The sequence below is a fragment of the Furipterus horrens genome, unplaced genomic scaffold (assembly GCF_987537825.1).
Source record: "Furipterus horrens unplaced genomic scaffold, mFurHor1.1.pri manual_scaffold_5, whole genome shotgun sequence".
NCBI lineage: Eukaryota > Metazoa > Chordata > Mammalia > Chiroptera > Furipteridae > Furipterus > Furipterus horrens.
The window spans coordinates 7647262-7670798 of record NW_028327175.1 but is presented as its reverse complement, the minus strand read 5'-3'; the positions used below and the strand labels follow the sequence as shown (position 1 = coordinate 7670798).

Genomic DNA, 23537 nt, shown 5'->3' with positions numbered 1-23537 from the left:
ACTGCACAGTAATGCTCTGTGCAAAAATCCTTTTTTTCTGCTGAGAAGCCCTTGAACTGAATGTCCTTATTTTAATTTCTTTTTTCGGGAAAAATGAAGTTCTTTTACGAATAGAATTGATCTGAGTTCTTTATAAATTAATCTCATAAGAAGATCCTTAAATGACCAAAACTGTTTGGTTCACTCCTAAAACTACCACCAACCACATAAAAGTCCCCATTAATTATCTTACTTTGATACTGGGGTCACCCAGGATGACTTTGACTGTTCTTTCGAGTGAGGTGATGTGATCCCTAAAGCTGGGCTCTGAAGGGCAGAGGAGAGATTGAGAGACATGATTCAGTGAGAGTAAAGTATGTTCCAGCATTGATGAACACTCATTAGAGTCATGGTACGTAATTGCAAAGTCTCTTGCCCTTAATGTTTCACGTTCTTCGGTTCTCTGCTATCCTCTCCTTCTCCACCTCTTTCAAGATGTTGGCTGCATTCTTTGCTCCTTATTATTTTTGGTTCCATCTTGTTTAAAATTAAGTTAGAGTCTAAGGTGAATTCAATACATCACGCCCAATAGTTCAGCTTTAAATTGTGTGAGACTACTTCATATTTCCTGTTGATTTTTCAGTAAATCTCAGTGCTAAGTGCGTTTAAAAACTATTACGATGTAGTGCAAAAATAAATTATCATATTTTATTAATCCAAGATATCATCAATGTTATGAGTCACCCTTATTTTATATGGCATAAAAAAAGAAAAACTATAGTGACTGATAATTAAAAATGCTGTCAATTCTAAGATATATTCCAATATTATGAAAATATGAGCTTCTTGGAATTAATGAACTATGATAGTTTATTAAGTTCTGCTCTTTCCTAAATGCACTAATCTCTAGAATATTGTGCATTTTTCTCACACACTATCTGTTTATTGGGCCACTTAAATTAGCTTAATAGATCTTCTAAATTCTAAATTAAATTCTCAAATATTCTACTCATCTTTCTCAACTCAGTGCATCTATAAATATAAAAGAAGGGAGGTAACTGAAAAATGCCTGTTTAAGATTAGTAGATTGAAGAGAACCAAGAAGACAGAGCTTCACTTGAATATAGTGTTCTAGAAACATCCCGAAGACACAGGATAGAATCAGAGCAGGCATACATTTTGGTTTTCTTCCTGGTACAAAACAAACCACTCTGGCTTCATCCCTATTGCTTACCTTCAGCACTGATAGCCAGTCTTAACAAACTCAAGATTCCCCTCCGAGTGGCTTCATTATTACTTCTCACTTGTTCATCAAAAAATTCCATCAGGTCTGCAGGGGTGGAATGGGCTGCAGGTTTAAGACATACTGGCATCAGAAGAACTCATTTTCTCTTCAAATAAAATATTTGTGAACGGGAAGAGAGGAATTCTGTGAGGATTGTTAAAGTCACTCCTGGGTTGGTAGTTAGGTTTTATGATGTTCTTGCTTCTTCAGTATCACAGAACTAATTAAGTGGTTAATGACCAAAATACACCAGGCACTTTTCTGGTCCTAGAACTGAAAATTTTCTCTCTAGGTGATCAGTCACCCTATATAGTGCACTCTTTTTGGGGAACAGGTAAGCTAAGGACAGGCACAGAATGCTGTGAGCTGAAGAAACATTTCTCTGTGTGTGCGTACGCGTGAAAGTTAACGAAGGCTGATGGTTTGCACGCCCTTCCTCAGCGTCACCAGCATCACCTGCAGACATTTTTATTGAAAATCCTCTGGATGCTTGGCCCTACCTAGAATGAGGAAACAGCTTGAAGCTTCAATTTCGTTTTCCTTGCCCGGAGGCTCTGGAACTCTGCACACCTGAATGAGGAGGAAAAGGCAGGGGGTAGGTGTTAGAAACAGAAAGCTGGCGAAAACAAAACAGTCAGATTAGACAGCCGGCCTTCTTACCTGGTGGAGCAAATTGGCGAAGATGCTTCTTTTCAAGTCCTTCGGAAGGCCAATGTCATAAAGGATGGCTGCGGTCAGTATTTGTTTTAGGCTCTAGGATCAAAGGTTAGTTGGAGGCCGCCCGTGAAGCAGCAAGCAAAGAATGTGGAAGGCAAATAATTATATTTTGTGAGAACTAATCCATAACCTTCCTGCAGTTACCGGTATTTTTTTTTTTTTTTTTAAGTGATCTGGCCCCTCTACCTGGTTTAGTGCTTCAGCAGCTTGGAAAACGATTATTAATCCTTTTCTGGAATTGCTATGATCCAGTATGCCAGCTTCTTGCTGCCTCTTATTTCCCAAGAAGTATTTTTAAGTTCAGCTGCCGAGACAGACATTTAAGGTCCTTAGGCTCTCCCGAGATTTGTATGCTCTAGGATGGTCACCAGCGACTCTGAATCAGTTCCCTTAGGGCATGGCTCTTACCTGAGTGACATGGAAGTCAATCTCTTTGTCTTTGTACTGGCTCAGGAGCCAGGGCACCTGGCCCAGGGCGTATTCACAGAGGTCTTCCCAGTGGAGCAGCAGGCTCACCGTGGGGCCATGGGCCTTAACGATGGGCAGAGTCTGCAGAGGCAACCAAGAAATAGCATTTCTAGTTCTTCATTATGCCTTTTATATACTTCTTAGAATACCAGGAGATTTAGAGTCCCCCGCTGAAACTTTACTCACTGCTTTCAACCAAGAAATGTTTCTAACAAGCTTTTAAAAATGTTTAGGTTAAGGTCATTGCATGGGGCAGTTATATTTATATTTGTATCTATATTTAGATCTATATCAATTCTCATTTCAATATTTGCCCCTCTTATTTCTTTAACCTCTAATAGTCCCTTTCTTTCACTATATTTGGTTTGGCTCAGTGGATTGAGCGTCGGCCTGCGAGCTAAGTGTCGCTGGTTCGATCTTCCAGTCAGGGCACATCAGAGAAGGAAAACTCTGACTCCAAAAAACCTCCGCTGCCTTGCGGCATACCTCTTCAGGGGAAAGGCTAAGGGAGTAAACCCCGACAGAAAATCCGGAGCCAGAGTCCCTAAGGCGGTTTGACGTTGTAGTCAACACCGGCAACTCCTGCGGCGCACCTGAAGCCAAGCTGTATTGACTCCGTCTTTCCCTTGAACCCTTCAGCTGCGAAGAGAGGGGGGGTCTGCTGCATGGGCAACAGCAGACCCTCCATATCATCCTGCCCAGGCTCTGTAGCTTCAGCTTCACTGGAGAGGACACTCCAGCGTCATCGCAAGATGTCGATTCAACACGGGAGGAGACAGATACCGTGTCACTCCCGAGTCGGACTGCACAGCCATTCTCGGCGGTGCAGATAGACTCTTAAGAAGCTACACCCTCGTCTCTCGAGACGGACGGCTGCCGACGACGATTAACAAATTTAAAATTTCCCTCATATTAAAAAATGCTTTGATTCCATATTACCCCGACCAACTATTATCCTCGCTCAGTTCTGTTTCTTTTTTCTTCCTCTCACAGCAAAGCTTTTTGAAGGAGTTGTTTACATTTGCTATTTCCTCTTCCTTCCTCCAATTTATCCCCCAATCCACTATAATCTGGCTTCCAATGACATAAAAAATGAACAAATATAAATGTAATATATATTGATTATAAAAGCTTAGAAATTCCCTCAAATCATGATGAAGAAAACAGTGTACCCACAGTTCTCATAGATAATCACAGCTTGGTGAATTTTTAAATGTTCTTTATTTCACTTTAAGAAAATTTTCTTTATGGAGTTAAATTTTTTTTTAAATTACATCATTCTTTAATACATAGTTCTATATTCTGCTTTTTCTGCTTAATATTATATGACGAATTATATTCTGTTAGCTACATTTTGCTGTACAGAAAACTACCCAAGAGGTAATGCCAATAACAGCCACCATTTATTTCACTCAAAGCCATGTGTCAGCTAGATGGTCCTTCTAGCACATTTCTGTGCAATGAATACTTTTCAAGATTTTTCTTGCGTGAGCACTATGCCAATGGAGTCTAGATTTCTCTTTGCTTCTTCAAAATCCCTCCATTCTCAGTTTGTAAGATCTCAGTCCACTTGGTTCTCCCACTCCTTCAGCAGCCCCTTCTCGGTTCCCTATTGCGAGTTCTTCTTCCTCTGCTTTTCCTTCGGTATTGGTTCCCCCCCACCCAAACTCTATTTTTGGCACTTTTTCACTCCACATACTCCTTTTTAAGATTTTATTTTTCAATTAAAGTTTGAGTTCAACACTATTTTGTATTTGTTTCAGGTGTACAGCACAGTTAACATACATTCGTCATAGGTTACAAAGAGTCCCCTCTGATAATGCAGCATGTAGTCTTCTTGAAGAGCTCTATCCACCACCACCAATTCTGTTGTCACTTTTTAAAGCTGATATCCAAATCTGTGCATCCAATTGTTGCCTTTCTTCTTTACATCAATCTTGAATACCCCCAAACCTGTTAATATCTCCACCTGGCATTCAAGTCAAAATGTCTAAAATTAAACCCATTTTTCCTACAGCCCCAAATATGTTAATCCTTCTGTATTTTTTTTTTCTTTTTTTTTTTCTCATCTTGATTAATGGCCCCAAGATTTTCTAGTTGGAAATCTAAGAATCATCCCAGGTGCTTCCATTTCATCATTATGGATGCCAAGTCCTACTGATCCTATTTTTCATCATGTGACTTCTTTGATCCCCTTAGTATTTATGACCTGGAACGTTTCTATAGCCTTCTGATTGAGGCTATACCTTTTGTCTTACTCCACCCCTACACCCAATTCATCTTTAGCATTGATATTATAATTTTTCTGACACTCAAACCCTTGTTTAAAATTCTTTAAAGGTGTCTCATTTCTTTAAAAAAAAGAAAGTCCAAGTTCCTGAGTAGCAGTCAAGGCTCTTCACTATGTAGCTAAGACCTTCCTGGTTTCATTTCTTCCTGCTTCTATAGCCCCTTTCCCCTGTCCTCCTTGTCTTCTCCCACCAGACTCACTCCAGTGTGCGTGTCAGCCTGTCTCCACCCTAAGCTGTGGCGGGTTTTATTTCCTCTTTCGGGAGTGCACCTGCCCTGTAGTAAATGACTTCAGGGGTCAAAAGCTCAGTTCCAATGACACAGCCTTCCCAGTGCTCATCGCAGGAGTTAAGTGCTTCTTTGTCTGTGCTCCCTTATTACTTTATATATGTCCTTATCAACTGCCTAACTCTTGTGGAAATTTACGGAAGTAGCCATCACATTTGTATTGAATTTTGTTTTTCACGTGTCTTGAAGGAAAGACGTCTGTAAGATATTTTTTAAATTTCATGTTTGTGAATTTTAACCCAGCATGTTAATAATAAATCCCTTACTAGCTTAAAGTATAGAAAAGAAACCAAACTAGAGAAGGTGGTTAAGTATTAAATCTTTTCTAATATAGCAATAGGAGGTTAGATCGGATAGAATTTAGCCAACTTTGAAAAAATGATAGCAATTAAGCAAGATAAGGATAGGATTATATGTATGTACTTTGTGATCTACTCTCTGAAAAGCATTACAATATTTTGAAGAAGTCGACCAAATTCTTTACATGTCACTTTATTTCACTGTGAGATCCATAAACACAGGAAATTTCTTTGGACTATTTTTTTTACCAACCAGTGACTCAGCCTAAATATGGGATATGATAAATGACATGAAATAGCTAACATTCTATATAGATATTTTTCATTTTAGCTTACTTATTGTTCTTGCCTCACATTGGAAAGTTGGTTGCATGGGAGTGGGGACTCTGGTTTGCGTAACATCTGTTGTGTCCCCAGCACATGGAACCGTGTCGGGCGTGTCATGCACACTCAATAGGTATTAGTTGGAAGAATGAATAAATACTGATTAGCAATAAGAAAAACAGATGTTTTGATCAACCTGATAAAACAGAGCCCACAGCTTTCCAAAAAAAATGAGATTAGCAATCATGTGAAAATAAAAGGGAAGTTTAGCCGGCATAGAAGGAGAGCCAGCCTGAGTCTCCACTCACGCGTGCTGGCGAGGCCCCGGAGGCCCACTTCTCCATCATGTACCGGAACAGCATGAAGATCTTGTCAGAGAGTCGGTTGGCATCCAGTCTGGGGTAGGGGAAATCTCTCCAGTGGTTGATGTACTTATAAATGGCCTTGCTGAACTTCTCAAGGGCTGCATTTTAAAAACAACCACAGACTGAGAAAGATATAAAGGTGAGAAGGACCATAAAATAATTTGAAAACAGAGTACCGATGATTAGCAAATAGAGTGAAATAGTTTCTATAAAATCTTATGCCTATACCAAATAAACATATAAAAAGTGTTCAGCCACATTAGTAAAATATAAGTTAAAACTAAAATAAGATACTACTACATACCCTCCAAAATGGCTAAAATCTAAGACAATGCCCAGTGTTGAGAAGACTAAGGTGCAGCTGGTATTTTCACATACCTCTGGTGGAATTATGAATGGATACAAATACTTTGGAAAACTATTTGACATTATCCACCAAAGTTGAATATGGGATCTCTGTGACCCAGATTCTACTCCTGGGTAAATAATCATCAGATATACATCCATCCAGGCACCAGAAACGTGTTCTAGAATGTTCATATTAGTTTGTTTGTAATGGCCTCAAACAGAAAACAATCCATGTGTCAGCCAACAATTCAACTAGAAAACAGAATTGTAGTGTAGACATGTAAATAGTAAACAGAAATGAAAATAGAGTACAGCTGCACAAAACAACACATATGAATCTCACAAAGAGGCAAAACTAATCCTTGGTGTTAGAAGTCAAGATTGTGAGAGGGTGGTGCGGGCAATGATTGGGAGAAGAGGGGAAGGGGGATTTATGGGGTGGAAGTACTATCCTAGTTTTTGGTCTGAGCGACGGTCCAATGGACATGTTCACTTTGCCACAGCTCATCAGCGCATACACTTCTGGTTTGCATGTCTTCCTATGTGCCTGCTTTACTTTAATAAAATTTAAGAAGACCTTAGGCTGACAGAAATGTCATTTGGGCCACTAACCCATATGTGTTTGCATCAAATGCACTAAATAATTTTAATTTTCCTTCAGCCCTCATTCTACCCCTTTCATTGATGATAAAGTTCATAGTTTACTCTCTCAAAGATATCACCCATGCAAAGAAAACTCTTGCAAATGTGCCAAGTATCTTAGCTTTAGAGTTGACCATTCCCTCTAAACTCTTCCCGATAATCCCCTGCTATGCTTTATCACAGTCTTTCGTGCATGTGTCTGTGTGCGTGTACCTCACACTGGCCTATAAGTAACATGAGAGAAGGGATGGTGTCTTATCCTTGGATGATATTTTAAAGCAGCAGATACAAGGTCAAGTTATTTGCTGATGGAATGGATAGGTGGGTGGGTAGGTGGCTATTGAATATTATACTTTTTCTTTAGTGGCAGTCGGGCAGTCAGGCAGGAGTTGCTTTAAGATCAAAGGGCATGAGATAATGTACAATACAAAGTTGGAGAATTGCCTTATTCATTACCATTATGATTCCTCATGTTAATTTCTTGTACTTTTTTGGTTGCTAATCTTGCGAGTAGAAATGCTATCAGAGGTGCTGAAGTATATTTGCAGAACACAAGGTTTGCTGTCATATTAAGTATGGATAGCAAAACAGTATTGAAAAGTGTGTTAATCTAGTAAAGTTGCTCAAGTCCTTGAGTCAGACTCTTATGGTTCAAATCTTGCCTCCACTACATACTAGCTATGTGGCCTCAGGCAAGCTGTTTACGCTTTCTAAGCCTTAATTTTCTCTTGATTTTCTTCAAAGTGGAGGAAAATGTTATCTGCTTAATGGGATTACTATGAGGGTCCAATGAAATATCCAAGACAGTGCCCAGGCACATAGACAATTTTTAGTATATGTCAGATATAAATATAAGCTTCACTGAGGACAGAAGAAGAGGAAAAGGGCAAAATAGAATGTAAGTCTTGGTTAATAGGTAAAGAAGACATCCCTAACAGCATGAGCTTTCAAATAATACAAAAATAATCACATTGGGAATGTTAAGGGTGGAAAGGATTTTAGCACCCAGTTCATTGGATGTTTTAGAGGTGAAACGGGGATTGAGGGAAGGGTGGAGGCACCTGCCGGCTCAGCGGCAGATCAGAGACAAGAGTGTAGGTTTTCAGACTTATCCAGGAAGCCTCGCACTGTGCTGTGATTGCTTTTCCCTGGCTGTCCCAGTGAATGCTGTTTTCTGTGAACCCTTGATTACTGTAGATGTATTTCAGTTTGAAGGTGGAAGAGGTTTATGGCCATACTTTGTTTGCCTATTTTCCTTGATTTTATGATTGCTTGTATTTAATTAGATTGCCCACTTATCATTATTACAATATTGCATTATAAAGAGATGTTAAAGTTTAGCCAACTGGTAAGAGCAAGTGAGTCCTCATAATCATTACAGTGAAATTGTGGTCCAATTAAAGAAGAAGGGCAGTAGAAATGGAGACCATACAGTGGAAAGACTGTAGATCACGTGGTTATATAGACCTGGGTTTGAATGACATCTCCACATCTCATCGACGCTGTCACCACCTTGGGAAACCTGCTTAATTTCCATGGCCCTCGGATTCTTTTCTGTAAAACGGTCTAATAAGTACTTACTCTGAAGAATTATTGCGAGGATTGAGAGTTGATGACTCTCTGCAGAGGGCCTTCCATGTGGCAGGCACTCGGTCAAGGGTAGCTCTTAGAAAGAACAAGACTGGAGTAAAAGAAAAATGTGATATTTGCTCAAGTCATAGCCTGGTCTTCAAGCAGAAGGCGCAGGGTACCCACCAACACAGAAAGCTGCTTTCATGCTTTCCTCCTCAGCCAGCCTGAGCATGGTTTGCATGGTGAGCAGGGACATCATCATGAAGGGGATGCTCTGGGACGCTGCAGTGAGGGGCGAGAGAAGAAAGGCGTTGTCTTCTCAGGCCAACAGCAGGCATTTCCGGAGGTGCAGGAGGAGGGTGTTCTCTATCCCGCCCCCACCATAATGCCAGGCCTCAGTTAGAGATTTAAGGAACCACTGGCTGAATGGAGGGTACTAGCCATATAGCCACCTGGACCTAAGTTTAGTAACAGTTACTTATTTGGATAATTATTTCATTAATGTTCATCCCTTCTATCAGAACTTGCCTATATCCCGTGGGTCTAGCATCTTAAGAAATTCTTGCTTTGTGTAAGTTTTCATTGGTTTGCAGAAGATGCCTTGAGGAAAAGGTGCTTCTGCAAACACAAAGCTGGATGAAAGGGAAGGTGAGTTTGGGGGAGAATCCAGACAAACTGAGAGCAGCTGCCCAAATCCCTCTTATCAATATCCTTTAGGTTGGCACAAAGTAGAGATGCTCTCCCTTGTGCTGTTTGCTCCCACTGGGGTTTTCAGCAATCAGGTGGGGAGCATTCCCTCCCTACCATAGCTGGTCGCCAGTTCAGCCAGGGCGAGCACAACAAACTCATTTGGTAGCTCCAGGATCCTGAAGTTACTTTGCACTTCGTACATCACAGAGTTGAAATCGTGTGCAGCAAGAGACACCAAAACCTCACCAGCTAGCATTCTGATTTCTCTGGGGAGCTGAGGAAGAAAAGGAAAACAAGGATAAGAGGAAGAGCAGAGGGGAACAGGATACATAATATTTGTAAGTTCTCCTGGCTTTGGGATAGGCTATTTACAAATCTGGGGCAAAATCCTCAGGGTAGCTGTCAGCAGCTGGGAAATAAGAGGTAATTTTAAAACTAGGTTATAAACAGGAATCTTGTAAACTTGGGGTCAATACATATTTTCTTGCTAATAGATCAGATGCCATAAACATAGGATTTATGTCTTATGTCTGAGGGATATGAAGTCCTGCGGTAGAATTACTGTGATGGAAAGGCCATGAGAAGAGAAAACCGGGGCTAGGAGTCTAGATCTTTGGGTCTTAGTACTGTCCTGATCTAATAATGCCTTTGATATTGGAGATACTTGATGGGATTTCTGTTTTTGGTAATGGTGACCTAGGTAAGTCAGGTCAACCTTACTACAGAGCTCTGAAATTAATCATAGATTGCTAGTGCTCTTGGCAGGTAAACAAGAAAAAATCCTTTCTGGAAGAAAATACCACTATCCTAGGACTCAAAATAATTTCAGCAAAGAAATTTTCAGAGACAATGCCTATGTGCATACATAAGTAGGCACATAAAGAGATAAAATTTATATGGGAGCCAGGAAAACTGAGTTCTAGTCAAGTGTTCTGTCAATACATAGCTTGTTACTTTGAAAAAAAAAAGTCCTCTAAACATCAGCTGCTTCATTTAAAAGTAGATTGGGTAATGTTACCTCTAAAGTCTTTCTTAACGTTGCCTCAGTTTCCTCATCTGTGAAAGGATACATAACAGACACTGTTACTGTATCCAGGTTACCATGAAGAACAAAGAAAAGTGACTTGGGGTTGTGGTCGTGATGTACAAGAAGCTTGTGGATGTCTACATGGTGCAGCTCAGTCGCTCCAACACCTGCTGCTGGCTGTACCCTGATGCATGGTCAACAACTCAACTTACATTGCTGTCTCTCATGTCCTTAGAAGCATAATAAATCAGCCTTTGGACGATGGCATCATCCAAAATGTCCGTATTCTGAACAATGGAAGTCAGATGACTATAGGTGTCTTCCTGTGAACACACAAGGGGTGCAGAGTAATTTGAGTTGCAAATCTAAAGGAGTCAGAGGAAGTCCAAATGAACGTCACCACTAAACTAAGCAATGTATCTCTACTACGCAATAGATTTTGCATATCTTACTTCACTGGGGCTTCCTGAACATAATATGCATCTTTAGGAGTCAAAGGTTTCTAGATAGAGAAAAGTTCATTCTAAAAACTATTTTACCTTGACTATATTTCTATGGCAAAACCTAACTGAAGGCAAGGGTGGGCTATCTGACAGCAAAGTCTTGAAATCACTGTTGTCGGGCACTCAGGGGGAATGGAAATGCCCATCAGCTTGGTTGTTGCTCTTACTACCAGGGAGTGACCACAGTATGAAGGAACAAATGTGATTCCCAGAGAGGGTGCTAAGCTGTGAAACTTGCTTCTAAGGGAGATTTATTGGCCCGTGCTTCATTCATACTTTTACAGGGAGTAAGTTGTGTTTTTTTTTTTGATAAAGCTATGGTCTCTGAGAATTATATGGTTTGACCCGATGTGTATGAAGGCTGTTGTAAATCTCTTAGGCAGCTCCACGGTCTTTGGAAGATAAGAACCTAGTGTTCGGAAACCTCCGACAGCCTCAAATATGTTCCCTTGAGATACTGTACCCATATTTAAAATGTGAAACAACTCTCTTTGAATACAGACTCTAACATGCAGTCATGATTGAGAACCACTGGACTAAGAGATAAAGGACTAGGCACTGTCCTTCACAGGGAGGCTACCTTGAATAATTACCAGGAGCATCACTTTGGAGTTAGAGAGCTTTATGCTTTGATGTAGTCCTTCTATTCTTAGGCCACGCCTGTAACTTCTCGGTTCCTCTCTTTCCTAGCCGCCAAATGGAAATGACAATACCTACCTCACAAAGTTGTGAGAAGGGAATAGAATATGATGCACTATTGTTTGGAAAGCTAATAATAAGTGTACATCGAAAGGTAGCTATTATTATTATACAAAAGGTTAATAACAGAGCCAGAATAGCCTTCCAATCTCAGAGGAAAGAACCTGTAATTGTTAAGTAGCATTATAGATGACTAGGGGAGATCTTCTGGGATTTTCAGAGGAGTCCTAAAATTATATAGGAGGAGGCTATAATCCACATGCTTATGAATCCAGCATACTCATTTCCACATCTTCCTGTAAAAGATTACAGAAAGAGGCATTCTTTGCTAACTTCTAGAACTGGATACTCTGATTCCTCAAATGCCAAATATAATTGTTTAGAGATTATAATGACTTTTATCATAAGTGCATTTTCTGAAAAATTGATTACCACATAAGCAACCAGAGAGAAAAGAGGAGGTGGAGGCAAAGAAGAACGTATATGAAGTGGTGAAATAACCGAACTAGAAAAAGTGAATGGGAAGATTATTTTCCTTACTTTGCTGATATTATCTTCCTTGTTCAGCATGCCAAGAGTGAGGTTAATATCTCCAAAAGTCTCTGAAATGCATGGAGAAATGAATAAAGTCTGTGCTAAAATGTCCTCTTGTTAATTATAATCCAAAGTCACAGAAAGATTTCTCTCTCTCTCTTCCTCTATCTCTTTCCCCACTCCCTCTCTCACTCTCCCCTTCTTCTTAACTGCCAGTTCCCTGTTGGCAGGAACTATGTCTTACTCATATTTCCTATACTTGACACATTCAAAACTAGCTAATGTTAAGTACTTTTTCCAAAACCTAAATTAAATTTGTAGGAAAAAGATGCTAGATTTCTATGTATCCCTCCAGACCTGTAGGCATCGCCTGCCTTATATCCTTCGCAGCAAGGCTCAGCTCTCAGGCTCTGTGAGCTGAAGCCCTGACACCTGACCTGAGTGTGAGAAGGCACAGTGTGATCCAGGCTGTCCTCAGCCCACTTTCCATCTCCTCTTTCTGACGGGGGACTCAAATGTTGAAAAATTTTAGCTTCAGGTAACAGCTAATAGGCTTCATAATCAATGTCTGTAAACAGCTACCGTTTCAGGAACTGGAGGTAGGACCCACCGTGACTCCAGGAGACCATAAGCAGTTCCAGCTTTGAGCCTCAGGAGGACTGTGAGCAACCAAGATGGTATCTGAGCCACTGTGCTCCAGGGTGAGGCGACCACTGCCCAGGACACAGGGCCATGTCCCAGGACACAGAGACCACAGCCCAGGACATGGAGGAAAGAATGCTGCAGCTTTTATCCGATTAACTTTTTCCCTGAATTCCAAACCCCTTACCTACACTTTTCTTCTCCTTATAATAAGAGTCTGTTTATAATGGAGTTTAGGATGGTCTCTTAGGGTACAAACCCACCATCTTCTTAGATCACAGACCATCTGAATTAAATGCCCATAAAGACTCCATCCCTGTCTCTGCTTATTGAGTCTGGTAGGTGACAGGCAGCGTGAACACCGTCTTTTCCGGTTTCATTTCCACATCTTCTTTCCCTCTGGGCCCTGCCAGTCCCCCTAATGGCCCATGCTCATGGAACCTTGCTTTTTCCTGATAATAATCTAAAGGTTTTTTGACTGGCACACTCCAGGAATATTTGTATTTGAAGACAGCTCTCTGGCAAATGCAAAAAATAATTGAGTCAAAGAAATTGAGCAATTTTAGGCCACATGGCAATTTGGTAGAAGAGCTACTTTAGGAGATGGTGATTTTTCACAAGCTTCCAAGTTCAACAACAGAGCCCCTTGGCGGTGTTTTTCAGCAGAGCAGAAAGGCAACCATACTTGAAAACTGGGGAAAATATTTCCAAAGCATTCTTCTTAATTAATCAGTATTTCAGGCTAAACAGTGTGAACAAGACAAAAAAAAAAAAAATGAGGTTCAAAGGAAGTAACCTGTTAGGGTCATGTGATCATAAAATCCTAAATGGGCAGACCATGGTGCCTAGTCACACCTCAGGCATGCATATATATATATATTTTTTTTCTTCTCATTCTTTTCCCCTTCCTTCCTTCCTTCCTTCCTTCCTTTCTTTCTCTTTCTTTCTCCCTTTACATTTTTCACTCAGCCACTCAAGCCTATCACTTCTTAGTAAAAGTTTATCTATGCTTTAAGCAAGCCCTTGTTCATCATTTCTCTGCGTCTAGGTTAACATACCTATGAAACAAGACGCAACCCCCCTTGAGAGAGCACATAATCTTGTTAACTATCCTGTAACTCATTCCCCACCTTGCTTCCTCCCACCAACATGTAATCCGCCTTAGGTTCCCTCCTTAATTTCAAAGGCATAAAAGAAGCTGCAAAACGGTTATTGTCCAGAATATTTGAGATCTCGTTCCCCAGTATATGTCATCAGCTTGGCTCAAATAACTCATAAAATTTATGTACAGGTTTGGATGTTTCTTACATTAACAAAAATAAATGGTCTTTCCTTGTGTTGTAGCCACTTTATCCTCAGACAGACTATATGTTTTTAAAGAAGATAAGGCTCCCCGTCTATCATTGGTTGTTTATAATCAGTGTGATTTTATGATTTAAGAAGTAAGGGAGAATAGAGAGAAACAATCTTACTTTAAAATAGCTTTTCATAAACCCTTTAAGGTGTATAGGTCTCTCACCATGGCACATACCATCCCCCACCCCACATATGCAGGTGGGCACACAGACACAAAACACCTAACTCCTCAGGAGGGCGTGGTGCTTACCTACAGATTTCTGAGTCATGTCTTCACTATTTCAGGCTAAGAGAGAGCACCTAAGTGTCAGAAACAGTAAGGCTAAAAATTCGAAGAAGCAGGTTGGCAGGTTTCTCATACAAGGGTCACATGAGATTCTCTAACTGAAAGCCCCTCCTTCACTGGATGGGCACAATGATCTGGAAGCTTCCAGCGATGGGCTGCTCTTGAGTAGGATGACACTGTATTCTACCACCATGACATTTTCTTGCTTCTGAGCTCCTGCTGACCAACAAAATGGCTGCATATCACCAGATATTGTCCCTTTGGTGGAACCAGAGGATCTGAGAAGGAAGAAATTAGAAAATGGGACTCAAACCATTTTTGTAGATCAAACAAGCTCCTCTCTCTAAACTTGGGTCCATTGATCGCAAATTTAGCAATGATTTTCAGTGGTCACTTTACAGGCTTGGTGTTGGTAAAGCCTTTATGGTGATCTTGTTGATTGTTCTACTTGGTGAGAGTCAGTCACACAAACTGGGCATGCTCAATGGACTGGAATCTCTGCCAGGGGCAGTTGAACGGAATGTCCAACTGACAGCAAAGCAAAGCCCTCTCTACCTCCCTTCCTGCTTTCCCCATCCCACCCCCATCATGGACTTGGCCTCTCCCCAGGCTCAGGATTTTTCTCTTGACTTCATTTTCTCTTCTGGTTTTCAAAAAATTTTTTTTAATCCAGACTTCTTGGCTATAATGCTTTTTTTTTTTTTTTTTTCCCACTGCACCAAAGTTTTTTTTTTATTGATTATATTGATACAACAGTTCCAATTTTCTCCCCCTTGTTCCCCTCCCCCCAGCACCTCCCTCCCCCAGCAATCCCCCCCAAGTCCATACCCCTGGTTCGTAAAAATTAACTATCCCTCCCCTCTCAAATATTAGGACCCTTTGTAATCTTGTAAAGGACAATGGGCGAAGGTCTCAAGCTCCTCTAGCTGCTTCAAGCTGGACATGGTCGTCGTCCTACCTACCCTTGGGTCCAGAAAACCCTAATAAGAGTGGGGGTGTGGAGGGGAGGGTGGCCTTCCCACATGGGGAAGGATCGTGCAGACTCCAGGTCAGTTGGCTGTCTCCGGTCAACGGCGTGCTTGGTTCAACAGGCTGGTGTCCTTGTTGTGTTCTGGGGGCAACAGATTTGGCGAAAGGGTTAAAAGACATCATTCAATCTATAACTACTAGATGACAGAAGGCAGGGACTAATTTTTCAATGTTCCATATTAGGGAAAAAAAAAAGTTTCTTTGTAAGAAGGTGTGCTAGGCACATCTCGCCTGTCCAAAACCCTTTTGCCCATTATACTTAGTTTGGGCTGAGGTAAATAGTTTAGGTTTTTCCCCCTCTCAGACCTCTGGGCCTTTTCTGTCCAAGCCATTAGGATAGAAAAGAGAAACCCGTTTTAAAGTGAAGCCCACAGACCACCCCATTCTTCCCCAACCCAGCCATTTAGTTCAGCCAAACCGTTGAGTCTCAGGAGGCAGCGCTGCAGAGAGGATTAAGTGGGGCTTATGCGTACAGATAATCACTCAGGTAATGCGATCATAGGCTTATGTCCTTTGAAAACAAAAAACACGTGTTAATTTATGTAACATAACCCGCAAACAAGTCTCTAAATCTGGAGAAGAAACTTTTAAGACGGTTAGTTGCCCTGTTTTATACTCTACTACTGATCATTGTGATTTTCCTTGAATAATAATTTTTCTCCCTAAGGTTACCCTCCTTGTCTTTAAAGGGACTACATTAAGTCCATTTTTTTTATAATGTTTTTTATTGATTATATTGTTACAACAGTTCCAATTTTCTCCCCCTTGTTCCCCTCCCCCCAGCACCCCCCTCCCCCAGCAATCCCCCCCAAGTCCATACCCCTGGTTCATAAAAATTAACTATCCCCGCCCTCTCAAATATTAGGACCCTTTGTAATCTTGTAAAGGACAATGGGCGAAGGTCTCAAGCTCCTCTAGCTGCTTCAAGCTGGACATGGTCGTCGTCCTACCTACCCTTGGGTCCAGAAAACCCTAATAAGAGTGGGGGTGTGGAGGGGAGGGTGGCCTTCCCACATGGGGAAGGATCGTGCAGACTCCAGGTCAGTTGGCTGTCTCCGGTCAACGGCGTGCTTGGTTTAACAGGCTGGTGTCCTTGTTGTGTTCTGGGGGCAACAGATTTGGCGAAAAGGGTTAAAAGACATCATTCAATCCATAACTACTAGATGACAGAAGGCAGGGATTAATTTTTCAATGTTCCATATTAGGGAAAGAAAGAAAAAAAAAAAGAAAAGAAAAAAGGCTTCTTTGTAAGAAGGTATGCTAGGCACATCTCGCCTGTCCAAAACCCTTTTGCCCATTATACTTAGTTTGGGCTGAGGTAAATAGTTTAGGTTTTTCCCCCTCTCAGACCTCTGGGCCTTTTCTGTCCAAGCCATTAGGATAGAAAAGAGAAACCCGTTTTAAAGTGAAGTCCACAGACCACCCCGTTCTTCCCCAATCCAGCCATTTAGTTCAGCCAAACCGTTGAGTCTCAGGAGGCAGCGCTGCAGAGAGGATTAAGTGAGGCTTATGTGTACAGATAATCACTCAGGTAATGCGATCATAGGCTTATGTCCTTTGAAAACAAAAAACACGTGTTAATTTATGTAACATAACCTGCAAACAAGTCTCTAAATCTGGAGAAGAAACTTTTAAGACGGTTAGTTGCCCTGTTTTATACTCTACTACTGATCATTGTGATTTTCCTTGAATAATAATTTTTCTCCCTAAGGTTACCCTCCTTGTCTTTAAAGGGACTACATTAAGTCCATTTTTAATTTATCCTGTTCGTTTGCATAAACATAACAAGAGCAGCAAATGATCACTTATGATCTTTAGTTCTGCTTTGCTGGAACTTATCCAAGGAATATTTGGGGTGACCTTCAGTCTGTTCTTCAGGGCACAGAAGCTGTGCCACATATCTGGCATTCATCCTTGCCTGTACACACCTGTTTTTTCCAAGTCTTTCTGGTCTTTCCTTGTGCCTTAAGGTCCCTTCTAGCCATCTTTCAGGAAAACAACCTTCGTTCCTTCCCTGGAAAGATTGCTGTGGACCGCACAACCAACCATGGTACCAGGCCTTTTATCTCACGGGCTTTTATTACCTTTGAAAGTCATTCCCAGTTCCTCAGGGCTTTCTGGTAACAATCTGAGCCCAAGTATGTTTCCTTTAGGCTTGACATTCCAGTCAAAGACTTGGTCAAAAAAAAAAAAAAAAAAAAGAACCTCTGTTGACAACTGGTCTTATTAGTTCTATGCAAAGGAACTTATGTCATTATTTACTTGTTTAGAATGCCAAACTCTGGCTATAATGCTTTTAACTTTACTAGTATGGACATAAATCTAACCCTAAATCTATATGATCTCAGTTTCCAAGGTGTGTCCAGATGGTATGTTAATGTGGCAGATGCTACAGGGAGTGGGAAAAAGTCCTAGCAGTCTATAAGTCTGGATGGGAAAGGAGCCAGGTGGCGGGGGTGGGGGTGGGGAGTGCGGAGGTGGAAGGGGGGCGGGGCTCAGCACCGTGCTCAGGTGCTGTTGCTTCTCTGGTTATCTTCCCTTCATTAGTGAAATTCATTTCAGATTCAAAGGTAAAACACTTTCAAATAAATCTTTGAATTCATCATTCTTTTCATAGACCACTATTTTGCACTGTACCTATTGTAGGGGTCCTCACCTTATTGTAGGTGTTTAAGAACATTTTCAGCTTCCTAAGTCAGTATCACCATTTTCTGATGTGCCCACAAGTACCTAGTAACAGAAATCACCTGGGGTCCTTATTTAAAATGTCCCTTCCCAGGTCCACCTCAGACCTGGTAAATTAGCATGAGAGGCAGAAATTTGTATTTTTAATGAGTACTCCTGGTGATATTTGAGTTGCTGAAGTCTGAGAAGCACCGGTCAGGATCATTGCCCAATCACCCGTTAGTGGACAAATGAAAATTTGGTAGTTACCTCAGGGCATTCATTGGATTGGGCAAGACCAGCAGCTCACCTCGAACACCATGACTCACCCACTGGGGAAGGGCCAAGAATTGGTGGCTCAGAGAGCTATTGAAGTGATGAGAGTCTTAAAACTCCTAACATTATATGGGAAAATTAAAAAAAAAATTCATTGACAATTACATGCACTTAGAATCTTAGAGAACAATATGCAATAGAATCAATAAGAAGAAAGCTAGCCATTTAGGTATTGCTATAATTTCTTACTCTTTTTGTAAGTGATGGCATAAATTTTAATGAACGTCTGTACATAAAGAATTCCTTGATTTCATAGAGATTAGAAAAGTTAGGAGATGATCGATTTTTTCTATTTATTTTCCAAGAGTTATGCAGTTATTGTTTTCAGTACAAATATATGGTGTTCATTTTTTTTTTTTTTAAATCATTGTGATTTAATAAATAGCAAGGTGTTTCTGTACACGGTCCTCACAGTCTGTCCCAGAGCCCCGAGGGAGAGCATGTGTACTTGCGAGCCTGGTCCCGAGCCTCCTGCTGGCTTCCCAGGAAGGACTCGGCGAGTGACCTCATGCTACGCTGTCCTGAAAACACCTCTCTAAGGAGGTTTGGGGGAGGGGCCGTGGTCACATAAAAATATAGGTTATTTAGAGGGTTTCACACTGGTCCGGTTTCCACAATACAGCTTCGTTGTGAGTCTCGGCTTTCTTGGCTCTGCAGCAGAATCTTCCCCATAGTTTGAGGAGCTCTGACAAAATGAACACGGATGAGGCCAATCCGGTTAAAAGCAGCAAATCGAGCGCTCCTAGGTTCTCCGTCTGGAAGACCTTCTGCAGGGGTGGGACGTAAATCACGGCCAGCTGCCCTAGAATCGACCCGAGCACCGAGTAGAGAAACATATGGTTCCGGAGGAAGCCGATCTCGAGTATCAGCTTGGTCTGAGAGCGGCAGGTCAGGGCATCGAAGAGGTCAAAGAATACAAAGCAGGTGAAGGTCATTGTCGTGGTGCACGGGGTGCTCGCCTTGTCTTCGGGGGTCTCTTTCCAGAAGATGAAGAGGGTCCCGCTGGCGATGACAGAAGCCGACAGGAGGATCTTCAGGATGAGGGCTCTGCTGAGGATCATGTCCTTGACGTTCCTCGGTGGCTGCCGGAGGGTGTCTTTGTCCACCGGCTCTACCCCCAAGCTCTGTGCAGGTGGCCCGTCCACGATGATGTTGATCCACAGGATCTGCATGGCGTTGAGGGGGTTGGGCAGGTTCCACACGGTGGACAGCGTGATGAGGCTCAAGGCCGAGATGCTCGTGCTCAGCTGAAATCGGACAAAGTTTTTGATGTTATGAAAAATCCCCGTGCCTTCCTCCACCGCATTTATGATGGCTGAGAAGTCATCATCCACCAGGATCATGTTGGCAGCCTCTTTGCTGACATCAGTCCCTGTCTGCCCCATGGCGATCCCAATGTCTGCTGACTTCAGGGCCACGGCGTCGTTCACCCCATCCCCCGTCATGGCCACGATTGCCCCTGACTCCTGCAAAGCCTTTATGATTTTGAGTTTGTGCTTTGGGCTGGTCCTGAAGAAGACAGATACCTTCCCGACGTGGTCAGCCAGCATGCTCTGCTCCATACTTTCCACCTCCTCCCCAGACATGGCGCTCAGCTTCCCATTGCACAGGCCGATGCTCCTTCCTATCGCCAAGGCCGTCTCCATGGCATCCCCCGTTATCATCTTCACGGACACGCCGGACTCAGACAGAACCTGCACCGCTTCCTTCACGCCAGCCCTCGGAGGGTCGATGATTCCGATGAGACCCAGAAATGTCAGCTGCCCCAGCGTGGGCCCAGAAGCCAGGGCCGGCACCCGCAGGCCAAGTGACCCCATCTTCTTCTCTTCCTGCTGGCAGAAGGATCTCTGTTGGGGTGTCAGTGGCAGGGGGATGCCCCCGTTGTTGTACATGTACAGTAACAAATCACTTCTTCAAAGGCCCCCTTCATGAAGTAAATGTCTTCCTGCTCCTCATTCTTGGGGCTGCATTTTACCGCCATCCACTTCTGCTTGGAGCTGAACGGGACCTCTTTTTTTCTCACGTATGAATCTTTAATTTCACTCAAGTCCATCTTCATAGCCAGGGCGATCAAGGCCCCTTCCGTGGGCTGTCCCATCACGGTGTTGTTTCTGATGACAGCGTTGTTGACGACACGGCCTGCCTCCACTAATCTCCCCACCGAGATGTTGGAAAACTTCTTAATGACTTCCTTTGACGGTAAAAGACAGACTGTCCCTTGGCCATTGTACCCAACTCTGCTGACCTCGGCATGGAGCCCATCAGACGTTACAAGTTGGGTGACAGTCATTCCATTGGCGGTCAGAGTCCCCGTCTTATCCAAACAGATGACGTTGCAGCAACCTAAAGTCTCCACGATCGGTAACTTCTTCACAATGACCTGCTTCTTGGCCATGCGCCGCACTCCCAGGACCAGAGTAACCATGACAACGATGGGCAGACCCTCTGGAATGGCGGCCACAGCCAGGCTGACCCCAATCGTGAACATGCTGAGAAGGTGCTTGCCTTGCAGCCAGCCGATGAGTATGATCACGCCGATTATGCAGAACGAGAAGAGGGTCAGTTGTTTCCCCAGAGTGTCCATGCTTTTTTGCAGAGGAGTTTTAGGTGTCTCTTCGGCCCGCATCATCTTAAACACCTCTCCAAACTGAGACCTTTCCCCTGTCCCGATCACCACTCCCTGCCCCTTCCCAGACTGAACCAGGGTCCCCATGAAGACTATGTTTCTCAGGGTGGTGAGGTCCCCCTCGCCTGTCAGTGGGGTGCCTGTCTTACTGCATGGCTCAGCTTCTCCCGTGAAACTGGACTCATTTACCAGGAGGTCTGTGACCTCAGTGAGACGGATGTCCGCAGGGATCCGGTCTCCGATCGAGAGACACACGATGTCTCCGGGAACCAGGTCTCGCGCAAGCAGATGCTGGAGCTTTCCTTCCCTTATGCAGTTACATTCGGGAGGAACCAGCTTGGTCGGCTCTTCCAGAGATTTCTCTGACCTGTATTCCTGGATGAAGGCGACAGTGACCACGATGAGCACGGCCACGGCGATACTGATGGCGTCCTCATACTCCTTTGTGAGGATGCTCACCAAAGCAGAGGCCAGAAGCAGCAGGATCAGCGGGTTCTTAAACTGATCAAGATATTTCTTCCACACGGGTTCAGTGTTGTCAGCGACAAACTCGTTCCAGCCGTGGACCAGCCTGCGCTGTGTCACCGAGAACTCTGACAGCCCATTCTGTAAGTCCACACAAAACGCTTTGGCCAGATCCTCTCTGTGGCACTTGCTCGCCTCCTTGGGTGGCAGAGCTACCACTGCCTTCTCTTTTTCGATGGCTTTCAATTCAAATTCTTCATCAAGCGAGGTTTCCAACTCGCCCCTCTCCAGGGGCTCGTACTGATGGCCCGCGCCCGAGAAGCCGAGTTTCTGCAAGAACTTGGAGAAGCGTGTCTGGACCACGGTGAGCGGCTGGAGGCCCCTCGCTCAGCCTCGGCTCCCGCCGGCGGCCGCCCCAGCGTGCGTGTCTTGATCCTTGTCGAGGACGGGCCTGGCTGCGCACTCCGGCTGCCGAACGACGGCGACTCAGCTTTTCTTTTCCTAATAGAAAACTAGAGTAAAAATCAATTGCTATCTCAATAGAGTACTCCTAAAGGCGTAACAGTGGTCCCAGGAAGCAAATCAGCTACATTTTTGGATGGCATATTCTTAAAAAATCCCTTAGGTTTTCCCTCGAAACAAAAGATGCACGAAGTGAGCTGGAGTTCATGCTGGAGTGTAAAAGGAGCAGCTTTTTGTGTTCTCTAGCAGCTGGTTTATCTTCACCTCCCCGTTGCCCACGTGTTGCCCTGCACCATCGACTTTAACTGCACTTCCATCCATCGTAATCATGCCTCTGTCTGAGCAATGATATGATTGATGTCTATCTTTTCTCCATAAAGACAAAGAACATGTGTGCGTTGCTATCCATTTGTATCCTCCATGCCTAGCAAAGTGCCCTGGCATGCTGTCCTTTGATAAACAGGTAGCCATTAACCACTAAGGAACAAATACAGATCACCTGCCTGAGTGTTCTTTGTGAAATTCACCACTTTCATTTCGTAACGAAGTGCATTCACTATCAATCCTGTGGCAAGCAAGGAAAAGGCTGGATCAAGTCCTCTGGCCATTTTGGGGCAGCCAAAAGTTATGGTCCTGTTTTTAATTTGTTTCTTTAAATATCTTTCTTCAATATTTACATAGTGGAAGTAAGGGGAAAGGCAGTTTTTACTAAAGAAGCATACAGAGAGACAGATTTTTAAATAAATTTACATACACAGAACAAAGCAGAACCAATGTTTAAAAAATTGTCAAAATGTTCTCTTTATCTGCATTTTAGACTGTTAGTTTTCTCTTCAACCTATACATATTCTCTTCTATAGTCATTAAAATGCAGCTGGGGAGTTACTCGTCGGCAGCCGTCCGTCTCAAGAGACGATGGTGTAGCTTCTTAAGAGTCTATCTGCACCGCCGAGAATGGTTGTGCAGTCCGACTCGGGAGTGACACGGTATCTGTCTCCTCCCGTGTTGAATCGACATCTTGCGATGACGCTGGAGTGTCCTCTCCAGTGAAGCTGAAGCTACAGAGCCTGGGCAGGATGATATGGAGGGTCTGCTGTTGCCCATGCAGCAGACCCCCCCTCTCTTCACAGCTGAAGGATCCAAGGGAAAGACGGAGTCAATACAGCTTGGCTTCAGGTGCGCCGCAGGAGTTGCCGGTGTTGACTACAACGTCAAACCGCCTTAGGGACTCCGGCTCCGGATTTTCTGTCGGGGTTTACTCCCTTAGCCCTTCCCCTGAAGAGGTATGCCGCAAGGCAGCGGAGGTTTTTTGGAATCAGAGTTTTCCTTCTCTGATGTGCCCTGACTGGAAGATCGAACCAGCGACACTTAGCTCGCAGGCCGACGCTCAATCCCCAGCCAAACCAGCTGGGGAGTAATATGTCTGTAAAGACTACATTTCCTCAGCTTCCTTAGCACCGAAGGATCACGGGACAATGCTCTGGCCAGTAGGATGTGCGCAAAGGTGCTGTGTATAACAACCTCTGGGTCATGCCTTCAGAAGGAAAGGAGACTGACCTATGTTTTCTTTATCTTCCCTTTCGGCTAGAAGGTGGGTTATTGTGGTGAGTTGTTTTTGGCTTGAGGATTAGGGTGTCACTTA

At 43.2% G+C, this 23537-nt stretch overlaps 1 protein-coding gene and 1 pseudogene across 1 annotated transcript in view; both read right to left on the bottom strand.

Moving 5' to 3' along the window:
- Positions 1-18852, bottom strand: part of MROH2B (maestro heat like repeat family member 2B) — a 55332-nt gene extending 36480 nt beyond the window's left edge. Inside the window, exons 1-11 of the mRNA XM_090279300.1 lie at positions 18795-18852; positions 12036-12097; positions 10506-10616; positions 9381-9540; positions 8760-8858; positions 5958-6112; positions 2390-2530; positions 1925-2017; positions 1765-1834; positions 1214-1327; positions 233-306 (exon numbers count right to left, since the gene is read on the bottom strand). Of these exons, the coding sequence (XP_090135426.1) occupies positions 233-306; positions 1214-1327; positions 1765-1834; positions 1925-2017; positions 2390-2530; positions 5958-6112; positions 8760-8858; positions 9381-9540; positions 10506-10616; positions 12036-12097; positions 18795-18852 (1137 nt within the window). The remainder of the gene's footprint in view (positions 1-232; positions 307-1213; positions 1328-1764; positions 1835-1924; positions 2018-2389; positions 2531-5957; positions 6113-8759; positions 8859-9380; positions 9541-10505; positions 10617-12035; positions 12098-18794) is intronic.
- Positions 18853-18926: 74 nt separating this feature from the next.
- Positions 18927-22216, bottom strand: LOC150008156 (calcium-transporting ATPase type 2C member 2 pseudogene; annotated as a pseudogene).
- Positions 22217-23537: the final 1321 nt, after the last annotated feature.